Genomic DNA, 18,218 nt, shown 5'->3' with positions numbered 1-18,218 from the left:
GGAAGTGGAAGAGGTGAGAGTGAGTGTGCACAAGACCCAGCCTCTCCCACAGAGTTCTGAGGAGAGATGGGTCTGCAGAGATTTTGCACTAGAGAGAGAGAGAGAGAGAGAGAGAGAGAGAGAGCCCCAGCACTCTAGGAAGGTGAGAAGCTTGCAAAATAAGGTGCCTCAGCTCCCACTGTGCCAACAGCCCTCTCCCCACCCTCATTTCCCAGCCAGTAAGTTATCTCTGCAGACCCATCTCTCCTCAGAAGTCTGTGGGAGAGGCTGGGTCTTGAGCACAGAGGATGTGGTGACTGAGAGTATAGAATCTTAGGGCTGGAAAGGACCTCAGAAGTCATTCCGTCTGCCCCCTGCCCCCACTGCCTCCCCCTTGGTGCACAGGAACATTCTCTGTCACAGGAGCCGGTGTGGTACGGGGAAAGCAAACTTGGCTTCCAGGAGGACACACGAGTCCAGATTCTTCCTCTGACCTTCCTGGCTGTGTGATGCTGTAAACCTTAAAAGTGCTCTCTGAAAGTGAGCAGTTCTAATGATGTAGCATCCAGAACAGTCCTCTGCACAAAGTTCACTAGCTGCGTGTCACCTCTCTACAGAATTAGTCACTTTAGCCCTGAACCTCAGTGTTCTCATCTCCAAAAAGGGGCTAGTGATATTCGCACTGGCTCCCTCCTGGGCTTGTTATGAACACAGCACTTTACAAACCTGAAAGCACTATAGAAATGCAGGCTATTGTTATAATAACACCTTTAGTTCTTTGTGCTTTCAAAGTGCTTGCATGACTAGGATTTAGCTGGAGTCACACATAAAAACTCTGTATCTAGGTGAAGCAGGTATTCTCCATTTCACAGATGGGTAAACTGAGCCTCAGAGAAATGCCTTACCCAGAGCATCATGACTGGTGAACAACAGGCTGGCCAGGGCTTATGGTGTGATTTTTGACTTCTTCTAGTTCAGGGTTCTTTTCCCAATACCAGACTGTTCTGACAATGGTCCTCTGGCCTCCATCTGAACACTTGCAGTGATGGGAAACTCTACTTGGAGAGAAGCCATGAGCTGATGGCAAAGTCTGCCGTGCTCAGGTGGAGAGATGCGTAGGGAGGCAGGGGACAGTCAGTGTCCCCTCTCTGCCCCCAGCACTCTTTCCAGGAAGTGGTTGAGGAGGGCCAGACAGGTTCTTATCAAGCCATCCTATCAGTTACCTAGTGGTTTTCTGCTCCTGGTCTGAGCGGTCACAGGCAGAGTAGAGGGGTGTATATATGAAAGGGGTGAAACCAGGTAGCCTCCAGGGGTGGCAGGGCCTTCAGTTTTCTCATTTGTAAAATGGGAGGAATCAAACTATATAAAAGATCAACAAAATCCTTTCAAGCACCACAATTTCCCTCCTCTAAAAAGGAATGAAAATCATTACCCAGTCCTCTCCTTACCCTGCCCCACCAGCACACACATGCTCATTAGTTACTAGCCGTGGCCCCACCTGTCCACATGGGGTGTCTGAGGCTGGAGTCCCAGTGAAGCATTAGTGCTTGTCCTGAGCTAGCTGTCTTGCAGGCTCTACAGTTGCTGGGGAAGTTGACTGCATTTTGCAAAGGTAGCCAGACGCTCACTGCATCACCATTTGTGTGATAGATGGGAGGGCACAGCTAGGAAGGAACCTGACCCATGCTTTGAAGAGCTATAATGGAGATAAAGGTCATCATCTGAGGTCAAAAGACTAAGGGAGGGAAATTATGCAAGGCTCTGTGCAAGCCTGTCTCCACTAGCTACAGAAAAGGCTTCAAGTATAGGCTGCTAAGGTGGGGGGGGGGTTTCACCTACAGAGGATAGCACATGATTTGTCCAGGTTCAGGCCTTCCTCAGTTGCCCCCAAAGCATTGTTATTGACCTCTGTCCTCTTTATCCTGCCTAGAAAGTATGAAGGGAGCATGCATGGAAGCTCACCCCCAAACTAATGGTAACCCCAAGGCCAGAAGAGGGTACTAGCAGGGCCCGGAAAATTGCAAACTTAGCCTTGAGCTTCATGTCATTCCTACTTCCCCATTGCGTGATCTTTTTCCACCTCTGACTTTTTCTAAGGCCTTACTGTATGACTGGACAATCAATCCTCATGTGACATGATTTTCAGTCCTTTCCTAAAATGTGGTAACTGGAACTGAACAGTGTTGCAAACAGTCTGGCAAGAACATCCTCAACTTCCTCATTCTAGACTCTCTGCCTCATACTATAGTCCAAGATCATATTAGCTTTTTGTCCGCCATATTGAGTTGTTGGCTCATTTAACTTATGGTTCATTAGAATCTCCAAATCTTTTTCACATGAGGTGTGGTCAATACATTCCTGTCCCCTATTTGTTCAATTGATTTTTCTAACCTATATGTAGGGTTCAGTATTTTTATATTTTGAAAAAAAAAAGCTTCATGTGATTAAATTCAGGCCATTTTTCTGGCCAGTCAAAATCACTTTGGATTATTTGTTTGTTGTCTAACATATGTTGTTATCTCTCCCTTCCAACTCTGTGCCATTTGTAAATTGAAGGAGTACATTAGTCCTGCCTTCATCCAATCATTGATAAGAATGAGGGTTCAGTCATTCAATCAGTTCTAAGTTAATTATGCCTAATTATGCTATTATCTAACTCCCACTTCTCCATCATGTCCACAAGGAGAATAAGAGAAACTTTGCTAAAGAGCTTTGTGCAAATCTATGCCTTTAATATTTTCTTGGTCTACCAGATCTATCTTCCAGAAAAAGATGTCAGGTTGGTCTGGTGTGGGGTGTTCTTGATGAAGCCACTTGGGTTCTTAGCAAGCAGTTCCCCTCTCAACCCATCCCTTTGCTACCACATTCTAAAATTTGTCCAGGACTCCAAATTAAGCTTACCAGGATATGGTTTTTACATTACTCATGCCTTCTTTGAAAACTGGTGCAATATTTGCCATCTCTAATCCTGAGTCACCTCTGCCTTTTTCCAGTCTTTCAGAGATCATTGGCCATAGCTTGGCCATCGTATCCATCCATTCCTTCAGTACTTAGGAATGTGGTTTGTCCAGATGTGTGGGATGAACCCCTTAAGAGAAGATAGTCATCTTCTTTTCATTCTCTTCCTGGCCCTGTCCTTATTTTCTTTTGGACTTGGAAATCATACTCCCATGTTGGGTAACTTCATCTTTACACTCCAGACCACTCCACCCCATCTTTTCAGCTCCCTTTCATGTGTCATATTCCCTTATTAGGTAGGGACTTTTCCCTTTTCTTGTATTTGTGTTAGTATAAACTCCAGAGCTTAGCACAATGCTTGGCACATAGTAAGCACTTAATAAAGGTTTGTTTTCCTCCCTTCTCTTCCTTTTTCCTTTTCTCCCTCTCTTTCCTCCTTCTTTCCCTTCCTCCCTCCCCTTCTGCCTTCCCTCCCTTCTTTTCCTCCTTTTTTTCCTTTTTTTCTTCCTCTCTTTCCTTCCTCCAATCTTCTTCTTTCCCTTTTTCCTTCCCTCATTCCCTCTCCTTCTTCTTTCCCTTCCTTCCCTCCCTACCCTCCTTCCTTTGTTCCCTTCTTTCCTCATTCTCCTTCATTCCTTCCCTCCCTCCCTGCTTCTCTTCTTTCCCTTTTTCCTTCCTTCATTCCCTCTCTTCCTTCTTCTTTCCCTCCCTCCCCTCCTTCTTCCTTTCTTTGTTCCCTTCGTTCCCTTTTTCCTTCCTTCCTCCCTCCCTCGCCTTCATTATTCTTTCTCTTTTTCCTTCCTTCATTCTCTCTCCTCCTTCTTCTTTCCCTTCCTTTCTCCTTCCTTTTCTTTCCTTTTCTTTCCCACCCTCCCTTCCTTATCTGCTCCCCTATCTTGTTCTTCCGTTTCTCTATCCTGACAGTCATTTTTGTTGCATCATTCTCAATCCAAAGATCATTATCTTTGACAAGGAAAAAAGAAGCAAAATGGGAGTTGGGTCATTCTGCCTTCTCTTTGTCATCCTTTGTCATTGTCTCATTCACCCCAAGCTACAATTCGGTTCCTTGTTCAGTCTTCCTCTTGCATCCGACATAACTAAAAGAAAGTCCGTTTTGCTCATTACTGGCCTCAGCTCATTCTAATTTTGAACACTCCCTGACATGTATCTCATGACGCTGCATTGTATCCATGTTCTTTTCCATCTAACACAAGTCTTTGTCATCTAGCCTGGTGTAGTGGAAAGAACCACTAGCCTTAGAGTCCAGATTTAAGTTTTAATTCTGCCTTTGCTATTTACTTGTGTGACTAATGAAATTTTTCAATCATTTCAGTTGAGTCCAACTCTTCAATAGCTTATTTGATGTTTTGGGGTTTTCTTGGTAAAGATACTGGAGTAGTTTACCGTTTCCTTCTCCAGTTCAGTTTCCAGATGAGGAAACTGAGAAAACATGGTGAGATGACTTGCCCAGGGTCACAGAGTTAGTAAATTTCTGAGGCTGGATTTGAACTTGTCTTCCTAACTCTAGGCCTGGTGCTCTATCCACTGTGCTACCTAGCTGTCCCCACTACTTTTTTTTTTATTAATTTGTTTGTGTACTTTTAGTTTACAAGATTCAATTCCACAATTCCTTGAGTTTCAAATTCTGTCCCCCTCCCTCCCTTCGTCCCCATGGCAGCATACAATCAAGTATAGGATCTGTAAATACTTTCATATTAGACATCAGTCAGGTTATAAAGACGGATTGTATCAGATGGAATGAAAAATGGTAAAGAGGAAATAAAACCAAACAAGAAAGAGAAAAAGATCAGGTAGTTTGCTTCAATCTGGATTCAAACTCAGTTCTTTCTAGTTATTTCTCTGGATGTAGACATCTCTCTCCATCATGAGTCTTTTGGGATTGACATATCACTGCATTGCTGAGAAGAGTCCAGTCTATCAAAGTTGGTCATCACACATACGTTGTGTCTGTAATTGTGTACAAATTTCTCCTGGTTCTACTCTTCTCACTCAGCATCAATTTGTGTAAGTCTCTCCAGGTAAATATGAAGTCCATCTGCTCCTTGTTTCTTATAGCACAATAGTATTCCATAACACGCATATAACATAACTTGTTCAGCCATTCCCCAATTGATGGGCACCCCCTTAATTTCCAATTCTTTGCTACCACAAAAAGGGCTGCTATAAATATTTTTGTACATATGGGTCTTCCTACCACTTCTATGATCTCTTTGGGATATAACCCTAGAAGTGGTATTGCTGGGTCAAAGGATATGAAATTATTTATAGCCCTTTGGGCATAATTCCAGATTGCTCTCCAAAAAGGTTGGATCAGTTCACAACTCCACCAGCAATGCATTAGTGTTCCAATTTGCCCACATCCTCTCCAGCATTTGTCATTTTCCTGTTTTGTCATCTTAGCCAATCTGACTGGTGAGATGTGGTACCTCAGAGTTGTTTTGATTTGCATTTCTCTAATCAATAGTGATTTCTTCATGTGCTTATAGATATCTTTAATTTTCTTCTCTGAAAACTGCCTGTTCATATCCTTTGACCATTTATCAATTGAGGAATGACTTGTAGATTTGACTCAATTCTCTGTATATTTTAGAAATAAGTCCTTTGAAAAGGGACAGGATCAAAGTAGAGAGTAGAACAAGTGGGAGGTGGGATAGGAGGGAGGGAAAAATAGTCAGTCTTTTACAATACATCTACTATGTTATTGTTTTGCATTAACCACACATGTACAACCTATACTGAACTGCTTGTCCCCCCAGTGGGGGTGGGTGGCAGGGGGGGGAAGGGAATGAATCTGGAACTGAAAGTTTTAAAATCAAATATTCAAATATATATATATATATGTGTGTGTGTGTGTATACTATTATTAATACCATCTTACATGTAATTAAGAAAAAAGATATACAGGCACTGAGGCATAGAGATCCACTGGAAAAGTTGAAACGGGTATGGGAGAAAATATGGGAGAGAGCAGATTGGAGGTGGGGATATCCTGTGGGACTGCTGTTTTGGGGGGATGGGTGGGGGAAAAACGGGGAGAAAATTTGTAACTCAAAATCTGGCGGAAATGAATGATGTAAATCAGCAGTTAATAAAGCATTTAAATTAGAAAAAAAAAAGAAATGAGTCCTTTATCAGAGACATAGGTTATAAAAATTCTTTCCCAATTTCCCACTTCCCTCTTAATCTTGGTTACATTGGCTTTGTTTGTACAGAAGCTTTTCAATTTAATGTAATCAAAATTATCCATTTTGCATTTTATAATGCTCTCTAATTCTTGTTTAGTTATAAAGTCTTTCCCTCTCCACAAATCTGACAGGTAAACTATTCCTTGTTTTCCAAGATTGCTTACAGTATCAACCTTTATACCTAGATCATGCACCCATTTAGACTTGATTTTGGTATATGGTGTTAGATAATGGCCTATGCCCAGTTTCTGCCATACTATATTCCAGTTTTCCCAGCAGTTTTTGTCAAATATCTTATAAAAACTGGGGTTTTGGGGTTTATCAGACAATAGATTACTATAGTCATTGACTGCTGAATCTCGTGTGCCTAATCTATTCCATTGATCCACTACTCTATTCCTCAGCTGGTACCAAGTAGTTTTAATGACTGCTGCTTTATAATACAGATTGAAATCTGGTATAGCTAGTCTACCTTCCCTAGCATTTCTTTTCATTAATTCCCTTGATATTCTGGACCATTTGTTCTTCCAAATGAATTTTGTTACTATTTTTTCTAGCTCTATAAAGTAGTTTTTTGGTAAATTGATTGGTATGACACTAAATATATAATTTAATTTAGGTAAAATTGTCATTTTTATTATAATAGCTCAACCCAGCCACGAGCAATTGATATTTTCCCAATTAGTTAGATCTGACTTTATTTGTGTGAAAAGTGTTTTGTAGTTGTGATCATATAGGTCCTGGGTTTGTTTTGGCAGGTAGATTCCCTAATATTTTATAATGTCTACAGTAACTTTAAATGGGATTTCTCTTTCTATCTCTTGCTGTTGAATTTCATTAGAAATATATAGGAATGCCAAGGATTTATGTGGGTTTATTTTATATCCTGCAACTTTGCCAAATTTATTTATTGTCTCAAGTAATTTTTTACTTGATTCTCTAGGATTCTCTAAGTAGGTCATCATATCATCTGCAAAGAGTGATAGCTTAGTTTCTTCTTTGCCTAATTTGATTCCTTTGATTTCTTTTTCTTTTTTTGATAGTGGATACCCTTGTTTCACCCCTGATCTTATTGGAAATGCTTCTAGATTTCCCCCATTACATATAATACTTGCTGATGGCTTTAAATAGATGCTACCTATTATTTTAAGGAAGGCTCCATTTATTCCTATACTTTCTAGTGTTTTTAATAGGAATGGATGTTGTATTTTATCAAAAGCCTTTTCTTTATCTATTGAGATAATCATGTGGTTTCTGCTAGTTTTATTGTTGATATGATCAATTATACTGATGATTTTCCTAATATTAAGCCATCCTTGAATTCCTGGAATAAATCCTACCTGATCAAAGTGTATTATTCTTGAGATAAGTTGCTGTAGTCTTTTTGCTAATATTTTATTTAAAATTTTTGCATCTATATTCATGAGGGAGATTGGTTTATAATTTTCTTTCTCTGTTTTATCTCTTCCTGATTTAGGTATCAGTACCATATTTGTGTCATAAAAAGAATTTGGTAGGACTCCTTCTTCACTAATTTTCCCAAATAGTTTGTAGAGTATTGGAATCAATTGTTATTTAAATGTTTGATAGAATTCACTAGTCAATTCATCTGGCCCTGGAGATTTTTTTTCTAGGGAGTTCACTGATGGCTTGTTTGATTTCTTTTTCTGAGATGGGGTTATTTAAGTAATTTACTTCTTCAGTTAATCTGAGCTGTCCCACTATTGAGGTAGTGTTACACAATGGAAAAGAATATTGGGGCTGGAGTGAGAGCTTCAAGTCCTTAGGCAAACCACTTAACCTCTATGGCCTCAGTTTCCTCATCTGTAAAATGAACCAGATAACTTCTGAGGTCCCTTTTAGTTCTGAATCTCTACAACCATAAAATTTAACTTCTGAGTTAATATAATAGTATGTATTATTATAATAATTATATATGACTGGACAATCAATCCTCATGTGATCATCATCATCTATAAAATGGGAACAGTCTCTAAAAGCATTTACCTCACAGTGCTGTTGTGAAGCTTAAATGGGGTGACATACTATAGGTCAAGCTCCCTGAAAACATTCAAAGTGCTCTGGAAATGTCACTAATTAATTAGTCCATCCCTCCCATTTTACAGATGAGGTAAGTGAGACACAGAGAGGAAGCAATTTGCTCCAAATAAGATAACAAGGTAGCAGCAAGAGCCAGGTCTCTCATGCTCAAACTGATATCTCTTCTCCTCAGTGAAGACTGAAAAGTGTTTTCTGGAGTTATCTCCAGCAGTCAGTCTGCGGGCACTTACTGGCCAGGACCACTGGAGCCACAGGGGGAAGATGAGTCTCAGATCCTGTCACTACTATGTAACTTGTCTCAGGCTGGATGAAGGGAGTGTTGGAGCAAGGTAGTCAAAGGCTACTGTTCTTGGTCCTGATGTTTCACCTCTGCTCCCAGGCCCAGTCTGTTACCTTTTGTCTCTCCCTGTGTTTACTCTGACTGATATCTTGGGGTCTTTTCCAGATTTGCTTTGCTTTTTCCTTTCTACATTCCTGATTGAGCTGAGGAGAAAGGAAAGGAAGGGAATAAACATTTATTAAGTGCCTACTATGTGCTGGGCATTGTACTAAGGGCTTTACAAATATTATCTCATTTGATTCCTGCAACAACCCTGGGAGGCAGTTGAAAGGCCCCAGGGACACCAAATCAGGGCTTTCCCCTGTAGGGGGACTGCTAAATAAATTTTTCTGGTGCTAATCCTCCCTACCATCTTAGGGGGCTCTGAAGTGCTAGATAAAGGAGAGAGTGAAGGGCGTGAGGCAGGGCTAATCTCTAGCTTTCCATCTTCCTAGCAGACGGGGGCCAAGGAGGCATCTGAAGGCCAGGTGATTCTGGAGGAGGAAAGTAAAATGTTGAAAGAGCTCTAATGCTTAGCACAATGCTTGGCATATAGTATGTGCTTAATAAATATTTATTGATGGATTGATCTGAAAGATCAGATATGACCATACCTCTGCCTTAGACTGTTCTCAGCTCTTCCTACCAAATAACGAAAGCCAAGAATGGAAAGACAGGAGTCTACTGGCTACCCCAGCTGGCACCTTCAGGGAGAGAGGTCCTAAGGGTGCGAGGCCACATTGAACCCAACATCCTCATTTTATAGAAGATAAAAGGTTCAAAGAGGAAGACATGATTTATTCAAATTAATTAGTGGCTGATCTAGGACTAGAACCCAGGTTTCTTGACCCTAAGCCCAGCTTTTCCATGATGTGTCACTACTTGACAGGTGTCATCCCCCTGAACACACCTGGGAGCATTCTTTCCTCTCTATCCATCAGCAATGGCTCTTTCATAGATTCAAGGGAGAGAGCCTCAACTACACTGATTCAAAGGAGAGGTCACCTCAGGGAACTTACTTAATTATAGTTTATTGATAGCAACATGTTGTTGCAGTTTGTCCTTCATTCTCAAAGAGGACCATGACATCAGGGAGGGTATGCCATGACTTACAGGTGAATTAAATTTAAGTGGGGAAGGGCTGCGCAAAGTCACCGGCCTCACTTTCTCCTCTGGAGCCATCTGGGTTCATTGGCAAGATATAGGTCAGGCATGAAGGATATGATGAAGATACATGCATATCAATGACTTTGCCATTCTGGGTCCTGGACTTTTTTCCTAATCTGGGGACGTGTAACAGCATAGATGAGATCCAAGCAAAATGTAGGCTAGTTAAGCCAAGGGCTGCAGAGTGGATGTGTGACCCCTTTATACTCAAATGCAAAAAAGTTACTCAGATGAATGAAATAAATGCTCAAACCATAGGATCCTGTTTCTAGAGCTGGAAGAGATATGAGAGGCCATGTGATCTCATTCAGTCCTGCTGGTTTCCATTTTACAAATAAGCCAGAGTTTCAGTCACTCAAATAATAATGACTGTAACAATATATTTGGTCTAGGGGGTGGCTAGGTTGTGCAGTGAATAGACCACCGGCCCTGTAGTCAGGAGGACCTGAGTTTAAATCCAGCCTTAGACACTTAACACAAAAACTAGCCATGTGACCTTGGGCAAGTTACTTAACCCCAATTTCCCTCCAAAAAGCAAAAAAAAATATATATATATATATATATTTGGCCTATATTATTATAATAATATACTACATATTATTATAATAATATATTATATATTTGGTCCATATTACTATAATAATATATTATAAACATATTTTATGTATTTGCCATAAACAAATAATAATAATAACTATTATTCATATTATTACAAGAAAGGCAATCTGGTATAGTGAGACATGCTACTTAATCTCTCAGTGTGCCCAGGCAGCCTTCTAGAACCAAAAGTTACAAAAGATTTGCTGCTCTGCATTGGTGAAGGGAGTTTCAACACTGGGAGATCCTTAACCAATGAAATTATAGGTCCAAATTCCTCTCTCTTCCCTAGAAAAATGAGGACAGAGTTGGGACTTGAACCCACATATCCCCAAGTCTGCTCTAGCTTCCTAACTGTGAGGAAGTTAAATATAACCAAATCCCAATTCTTGGCTTTAGATTGGGCTTCAATCCTACTCATAGTTAAAAGGGATAGTTATCTTAGATCAACATCTGGGGAGATTCTGAGAAGCCACATGGATGTTGCCTTTCTTAGGTTGCCATGATGAATGAGACTGGTAGTGAATTCCTTGTCACTGGAGCTTTTCAAGGAGTAGTTGGATGACCATTTGTTTGGAATGTTGTAAGGGGATTTCTTGGATTAGATAACCTGTGAGATCCTTAGAATTCTTGTTTATGATCCTATGAACTATACATGTGTATACAAATACATATACACCTAGGTATATTCTTATATATTAGGGGTTTGATTACAATGAGATTGACTTTATAAGTTGCATATACAAACCAACCTCATTATTTCATGCACACATACACACTTAGGTCAAAGATCTCTGACCACAGATCATAGAATATTGGAACAGAAACTCAATTCCTTTGAAACAGCACTTAAATACCTTTTATTGTTGAACCCTTATAAGTGCTGGAAATATAAAGACAAAAACAGAACAGTCCTTTCCCTCAGGGAGCTTACATTCTACTGACATCTTAGAGGCCTAGTCCAGTTTCTTTAGTGTATAAACAGGGAAATGTTGATCCAGCGAATAGAAGTGATTTGGCTCAGATTGTAGAACGGTGGGACCAAAAATGGGCGTCCTTTTGAACCTTTAATTTCATCAATGTGGAGAACTCCTGGTTTGGAAATTCTCTCACTGGTACAGATTGGCAACATATCTGTAACTTGCCATCTTAGAGAGCTACCTTGGGCCCTCAAGAGGCTATATGACATGCCCAGAGTCCTGTAGTCCTACTTCCTTTTGAACCTTTAATTTCAGGCAGGCACTCACTCCCATACAAGATGCTGCTGCTGTACTCATTACCATCCACACTCATGCCAATGAGATGGATCAGGGGAGCCCACTTAATGATTTGAGGAACTTGCAAGGAGTAAGCATTTTTTTTTTTTCATCTGGGTCTGGGAAATCACCTCCTGTTGGAGAGTTTGCCTAGCAATGCCTTGTTGAGACAACAAGAGACATTATTTTAATTGGGTTTCAGGGCCCGGTTCTGGCCTCGAGGACTTTCTTTCTCCACCTTGGTCACCAGCAGCTTACACAGATACATAAGAAGCTTTAGGTCCTTCTGTACCCACCACCTCAGTCAATGCCAGCAAGGGTCAGGTATCTTTTTCCAGGTCTCTCCTCACCCCAAGAGCCTATGAGTCTCATGAACAAAAACAACATTCATCAAATCACCACAGTCAATAAATAACATATGGAAATTCCCCAAACAACAGGAAGCCAACCAGTGACCAAATTAGTTTTGTACTTTTGTTTTATCAGATTAATTTTTTGGTTATAATCTTAATAACTATCAATGCAGACCTTTCAACAAAAAAAGGAACTTCATCTTTTGCCCATCATCCCTGTACATTGTATGGCTTTAATCTCAGTCCTCAGAATAACCAGATGGTATAAGTATCCCAGTTCAAGGGTTAGAGAGCTACAAAGAGGTCATGTATTCAATTCCTGGTTAGATGGAGATCACTATTGTCCACTGAGGCTGCCAAAAGTGGGAGTGGTAGTGAATACACCATAGACAAACAAATAACCAGAAAAAATAAGAAATAAATTCTTACATAAAATCCTTATCACTTAACAGCTTTGAACCAAACAAATGATCAGAAGACAAAGAAGAAACATTTTCTCTATGCCCTTTTCCAAGTCTTCCTGAGGTTCTGCTACCTCTAACTTTATTTTCTGTATAGTTGTAGTCAATACACCTACACTTCTGATTCTGCCAATCTTGCTTTGCCTCATGTCATATAGGTCTTTCCATATTTCATTGATAAATAGTTATCATTTTTATGGCACCAATTGAGAGGCAGTGGATTACAGAGTTTGCTTTGGAGCTGAGAAAACCGATGTTGAAGTCTGGTCTCTGGTACAGACTGGCTACAGGACTCTGAGCATGCCATATAGCCTCTTGAGGGCCCAAGGTAGCTCTCTAAGATGGCAAGTTACAGATATGTTGCCGATCTGTACCAGTGAGGGAATTTCCAACCCAGGAGTTCCCCACACTGATTAAATTAAAGGTTCAAACAACAGCAAAAAATTATTCCATTTTGTAAATAGACTATATATATACTTTACAGAGTCATTCTTTAATTATTGGACATATTGGTTATTGCCACTTTCTCACTATTACTAATAAAGAGCAAATAAATATTTTTGTGCTGCCCACCTTTTCTTTTTGTTAGTATTTTTAAGGGCAAACAAAGAAATTGCTGAATATTATATGATTCTCATTGTTCACTACCAGATTGCTTTTTCAAAATCTTTGTACCATTCTGAAGAACTGCTATGAATGTAGTTTTTTCACATTGCCAACAATGAATTTAATAATTTTTTTCTCACTTTCTAGTATTTCAATTGGCAAAATCTTGAAATTGTCTTGATTTGCATTTCTTTATCATTAGGGTATGGCTAGTAGAAGTTTGTGTTTTCTCTTTTAAACATATCTGCTCATGGTTGTTGCCTGTTGTTTCACTAGAGTTCATATGTGTCTCATGGTAGATATCAGTTTTATAGTTTCAGCATGTGAGGCCATTTTCAGATGCATTTACTGCCAATATTTTCTAAATGTCTTTGCCTTGTTTTAATTTTAGAGGTCAATTTGTGCAAAATCCTTTTGTCTGTATATAATCAAAGATGTCAATTTCTGTCTTATTGATTTCTGCTTTATTTGATTGATAGAAACAGTCATTCTCTCCATATTTGGAACAAGTATCATCTGTAAAATGTCTCATCTGTAAGACAAAGGGTTGGACTCCATGCCTTCCTGAGTGCTTTCCATTTCTTAATCTTTGATTTTAGTTTTTTTTCTAGTTTTTTAATTGGAGACTTTAGTCCACTTTTACTTTGCTTTGCAGTCGTGAGGACTGTATTTTCATTTTATAAGAAAGGAAATGCACACTCTCATTTTTATTATGTATATTATTAGCCCAAAGATAATAAAAACACCTAAATGAAGTAAATATCTTTAACTTGGACTTCCCCTTCAAAGAAAGGAGCTTCATCTTTTGCCCATCCTTCCCCCACCCCCTTTGTGGGATTTTCCTCCCCCACTTATCTGTTTCTCTGAAATACTCTTCTGAAACATTTACTGATTTAACTTCTATATTATACTTTCAAGGTACTCACCTCATTAGCAACTAGTTTATCTTGATTCAAGAGATACAGTTGTTTTAAATACTTACCTTTTTAAGGGGATGCTAGGCTATTGTTGGAAGATCTCCTCTAAGTGGAGGTATCCTTCAACAGATTTTTTAAAAGTTGATTGTTTTTCAAATATCCGACTATTCCTGTAAAATGGAGCACTGGATTTTGCTAAGCATTTAGTTCTGGGTTCATAGGTTTCTTAGTTCCATATTGCTATATTCCAGTTTCTCCAATTGCTCTTGTTGACATGTTTACTATGATACCAATTTGTGTTCCTCAATAGGTAATTTCTGTTTTTCTTCTAGTCACTTGAAACATTATTTTCACCATTGTAACATTGGAGCTCAAGTAGCATGTGTCTAGAAATATTGAATCTTAGGTTTTTATAAGGGTCTTGTGGAATCTTTCCATTTGTACATCACAACTTATCTTTGGTAGTTCGGGGAATTTTCTTTGGTGATTTCCTCGAATATTGTGTCTAGTTCTTTTGTTTTTCTTAATTTTATGGGATATTATCAATACTGAGATTTCTGGGTTATGATCTCTACTCCAGGTCTCTAATTCTTGGGGAAATTCCATTATTTTCTGAGCCTGATTTCCTTTGTTTGGTTTATGGTGACTGTAATTGTCTTTCCCACTGTAGTAAATCTATTGGAAATGATTCTATAGGCTCTCTCAGATTTTCTATTACATTCTCTTTATTGGTCATCATATTCATTATTTTTTAATGATCTTTTTTCCTCTCAGAGTTTGAAAATTTTAAATTGAAGGACAGGGGGGATGGATATAAGGTGATATGGTGGTAGAATCAGGAGAACTTGGTAAGTGATTGGACATGAAGAGTGAGGGCTGAGGATGATTTTTGACCCTGAGTTTGAAAAGATGGATGGTGGGTGCACTTGACAGAAATGGGGAAGTTAGTGACAGGAGTGGGTTGAGGGAAGAGAAAGACAATGACTTTTGCCTTGGACATGTAGAATTTGAAGTGCCTTTGGGACTTCCAGGTGGAGATGTCTAGCAGACAGCTGGTGATTCAGGATTACAGTTCTGGAGAGAGATAAATAAGGTTTAGATATGCAGATCTGGAGATGCAAAGAAATTATATTTCAATCCAAGGGAGTCAATGGGATCATCAAGACAGTGAGTATAGAGAAAGAAGACACAAATCAGAACCCTGGAATACAAACACACAAAGGGTGTATAATATGAATTTTGCCTCATGAAAGAGGACTTGAGAATTGACTAAAAATGTAAGAGAAAAACCAGGAGAGAACAATGTCACAAAAACCCCAAAGAGGAGAGATTATCTAGGAGAAAGACATCATCAGCTCTGCTGAAAGCTGTAGAAAGGTCAAGAAGGAAAAGGCCATTGAATTTAGCATTTAGGAGCTGGGCTGGGTGAAATGTCTAAGGATTGTTGAAAGATATTTGTGAAGCTTCCGTCTGCTGATGGATTTTCCCCCTGGGTTCCATCACTCACTTCCTAGCTGCACAACCTTGACCACATCCCCTCATCTTTTGAGGTTTCAATTTTCTCAATTATGAAATGAGTGGATGGGATAAGATGATCTCTAGGTTTCTTTTAGCTCTAATACTTTATATTTAAAGGTCCTTTCCAGGTCTAAAATTCCATGTTCAAAGATTCCTTCCAGCTTGGACATTCTGAGATACAATAACTAGATGGTATGGACAACTGTGGGGGCTGATGACTAGGTGGATTGATTGAATCGTCTATCATGGTGACCAACCTGATGGTCAGGGCTCTTGGGAAGAGAAGATAGAATCGTCTCCTGGCTATGTTTCCATGGAGAGCCCTAGAAGGTCCTGGTCTGGCCAGACTGGGACCTTGGTCAAACATTCATTTTTGTTTGGAAAAAATTAAAAACTTTTTATCTAGAATCACTTGCCACCAGATATCAGGCTCTTTGGTTTTCTAGTTGATTGTCTTTGAATGAATAAGGAAAAGCATTTACCAAGTCCTGCATGCCAAAGCTGAGTGTAGAAATATAAAGGATAGGATGAAATATAAGAACAGAAACATAAAAATGAAACAGCCCTTTTAAATAGAATGAGACAACACATAAAAGGGAGTGGTAGACAGTGAAAGGCATTTCAGTCTGGGAAGTCATAAGGATGGTGGGTGGAATCATAGTGGAGTTACAGAAGCAATGGTAATATTGATTTGATGATGTTCTCATGGCCTAAGATAATGACACTGTCTACTCCTCTCACTCTTTTTGCAGAACTGGGTGGGAACATCTTACACCAGCATCATCCTAAATTTATTCGACTGGGGACTGGTGTCCCCAGAGGCACTGGAAGTATATGGCAGCTGCCTCACCAAAGGATTTGAGTTGATTGATACCAATGGGCAACCCAAGAAAGGATACTGTGGAATCCGTCCCCCTGGACCCTCCCAGACAGAAGTTGTATCCTTTGCCTTAGGATTTGGTGAGGGGAAGGACAAGTCCTATGGCCATGTGTCCCTTGACACAGTGATGGTGGTTGATGACAAGGAGTCTGGTCAGCTGCACTGTGACTGCAGTCACCTAGCTCAGGACAGAGGTGGTGACTGTGATGGAGATGACAACTACCCCAAGATAAATCTTGATGGTGACCAACTTGATGCACAGGGCTCTGGTGAGCTGCTCTTGGGAAAAGAAGATCTAATCATCTCCTCTGGCCATGTCTCCATGGAGAGCCCTGGGAGGATCCCAGTCTGGCCGGAAGCCCCCAGTATTTTGGAAGCCCTGTGCCTGCATCCTCCAGAGGACTGGGATCCAGGGAGCCCTATTTCCCCACCCTCACAGGAAGGGGAGGGTGCTCCCTTCAGCCAAGGACCTTATGCACACTTCTCCTGCAGCTCAGAGAAAGAGGCCTTTGGCCACCCATTGATCAGCTTGGATATGGACACCTTCGACAGTGGTTTTGCTGGTTCTGACTGTGGTAGCCCCTTAGAAAGTGACTTCATTGGGGGCAGTCCAGTGGAAAGGGAAGGCACCTCAGCCCTGGGCACCGGTCACGTTGAGGATGATATCCCAAGAAGTTATGTCAAACAGTGGATGATTTTCCCCCCTCCCTCCTCAAATCCCGGATCACATAACAGTTAGTAAGCTGAGCATCTCCCAAAACTGAAGTGGGGTCAGCGAGGACTAATATGTAAACCCGTTGTCACATGTCAACTATTCATACAACATTCACTCCAAAAAAAAGCCATAGCTCATCTTCATCTGTAAAAAGATGAACATGATGGTGCAGAGCAGATTGATGCCCCAAGAAGCAACAGGGCATAACAGGAGACTCCTTGGAAGTCAAGTAGGTCTGAGTTCAAGTCCCATCTCTGACACATTCTGGGTGTGCGACCCTGGGCAAGTCACCTAACTTCTAAGTGCTAGGCAACTCTCTGAAACAAAAGGCTAACTTGCATTGATAAAGGGAGTATCCTCACCTGGCATTTCCCTATTCCCATGAAGCCACAGTTTTAATAGGTTTAATACTTGTCCTTACAGACAGCCCAGTGTGTGTGTGTGTGTGTGTGTGTGTGTGTGTGTGTGTGTGTGTGTGCGCGCGCGCACACACACTCTTGGTTTGCATTCACTTGATTTGCTGATGCTTATTAGCCCTTGTTAAAGACACAATTAGAGTAGTTTCCCCAGGAGTGGGCATAGGCTGCCCTGGGTCCTGTGTCCTCTCTTTCGGTCCTCCCTTATGCCCCACATCCCATACATTAAGTGTTAGAGTGTTGGTGGGGGGGCAGAAGGAGAAGCCTGTGGTTACAGAAACAGAGACTATGCAGGGAATGACTTCTCCTGCACCGCACTCATGAGCTGTGGACCCTTGGGGACAAAGAGGATGTCCAAGACCGATCTCTGCCCAACGGATCTTACAACCTGAGCTGGAAACACGGATTTGGACGGGTGTGTGAAAAAAGTGGTAACAACTGGAATCATACTATGAAGACACCTTAGAACTGGAAGGTTGACAAGGCCAGAGAGTCGATTTGCTAAAAATAAAAGTCCTCACATTTTGATCCTTCTTTGCCTCCTTCCAAAGTCTTCCCCACCCCCATCACCATAGTGATGAAAATAAAGTTAGAGAGAAGAGGGTCAGCCTTAATGATGAACAGGCAGAGGGGGGTTATATGAAATATGGAAAAGAAAGTAATACAAGGTAGATAGGGAGAAAGGGAATAGTCTTAGAAAAGGTGATGTTAGTCATTATACTCATAGAACTCCAGATTCCTGTGGTCAGTCAATAAACATTTATTAAGCACCTACTATATGCCAGGCACATAAAGAAAGAGGCAAAATG

The 18,218-nt window shown here is 40.5% G+C and overlaps 1 protein-coding gene across 1 annotated transcript in view; it reads left to right on the top strand.

Moving 5' to 3' along the window:
- The window catches only part of IL21R (interleukin 21 receptor), a 50,091-nt gene extending 32,206 nt beyond the window's left edge, over positions 1-17,885 (top strand). Inside the window, exon 9 of the mRNA XM_069064182.1 lies at positions 16,151-17,885. Coding sequence (XP_068920283.1) covers positions 16,151-17,017 — 867 coding nt within the window. The 3' untranslated portion in view covers positions 17,018-17,885. The remainder of the gene's footprint in view (positions 1-16,150) is intronic.
- Positions 17,886-18,218: the final 333 nt, after the last annotated feature.

The sequence above is a fragment of the Petaurus breviceps genome, unplaced genomic scaffold, assembly GCF_028583685.1.
Source record: "Petaurus breviceps papuanus isolate PSGF00001 unplaced genomic scaffold, PetGlider_PUasm1.0 138, whole genome shotgun sequence".
NCBI lineage: Eukaryota > Metazoa > Chordata > Mammalia > Diprotodontia > Petauridae > Petaurus > Petaurus breviceps.
This window is presented reverse-complemented; position numbering and strand designations above follow the sequence as displayed.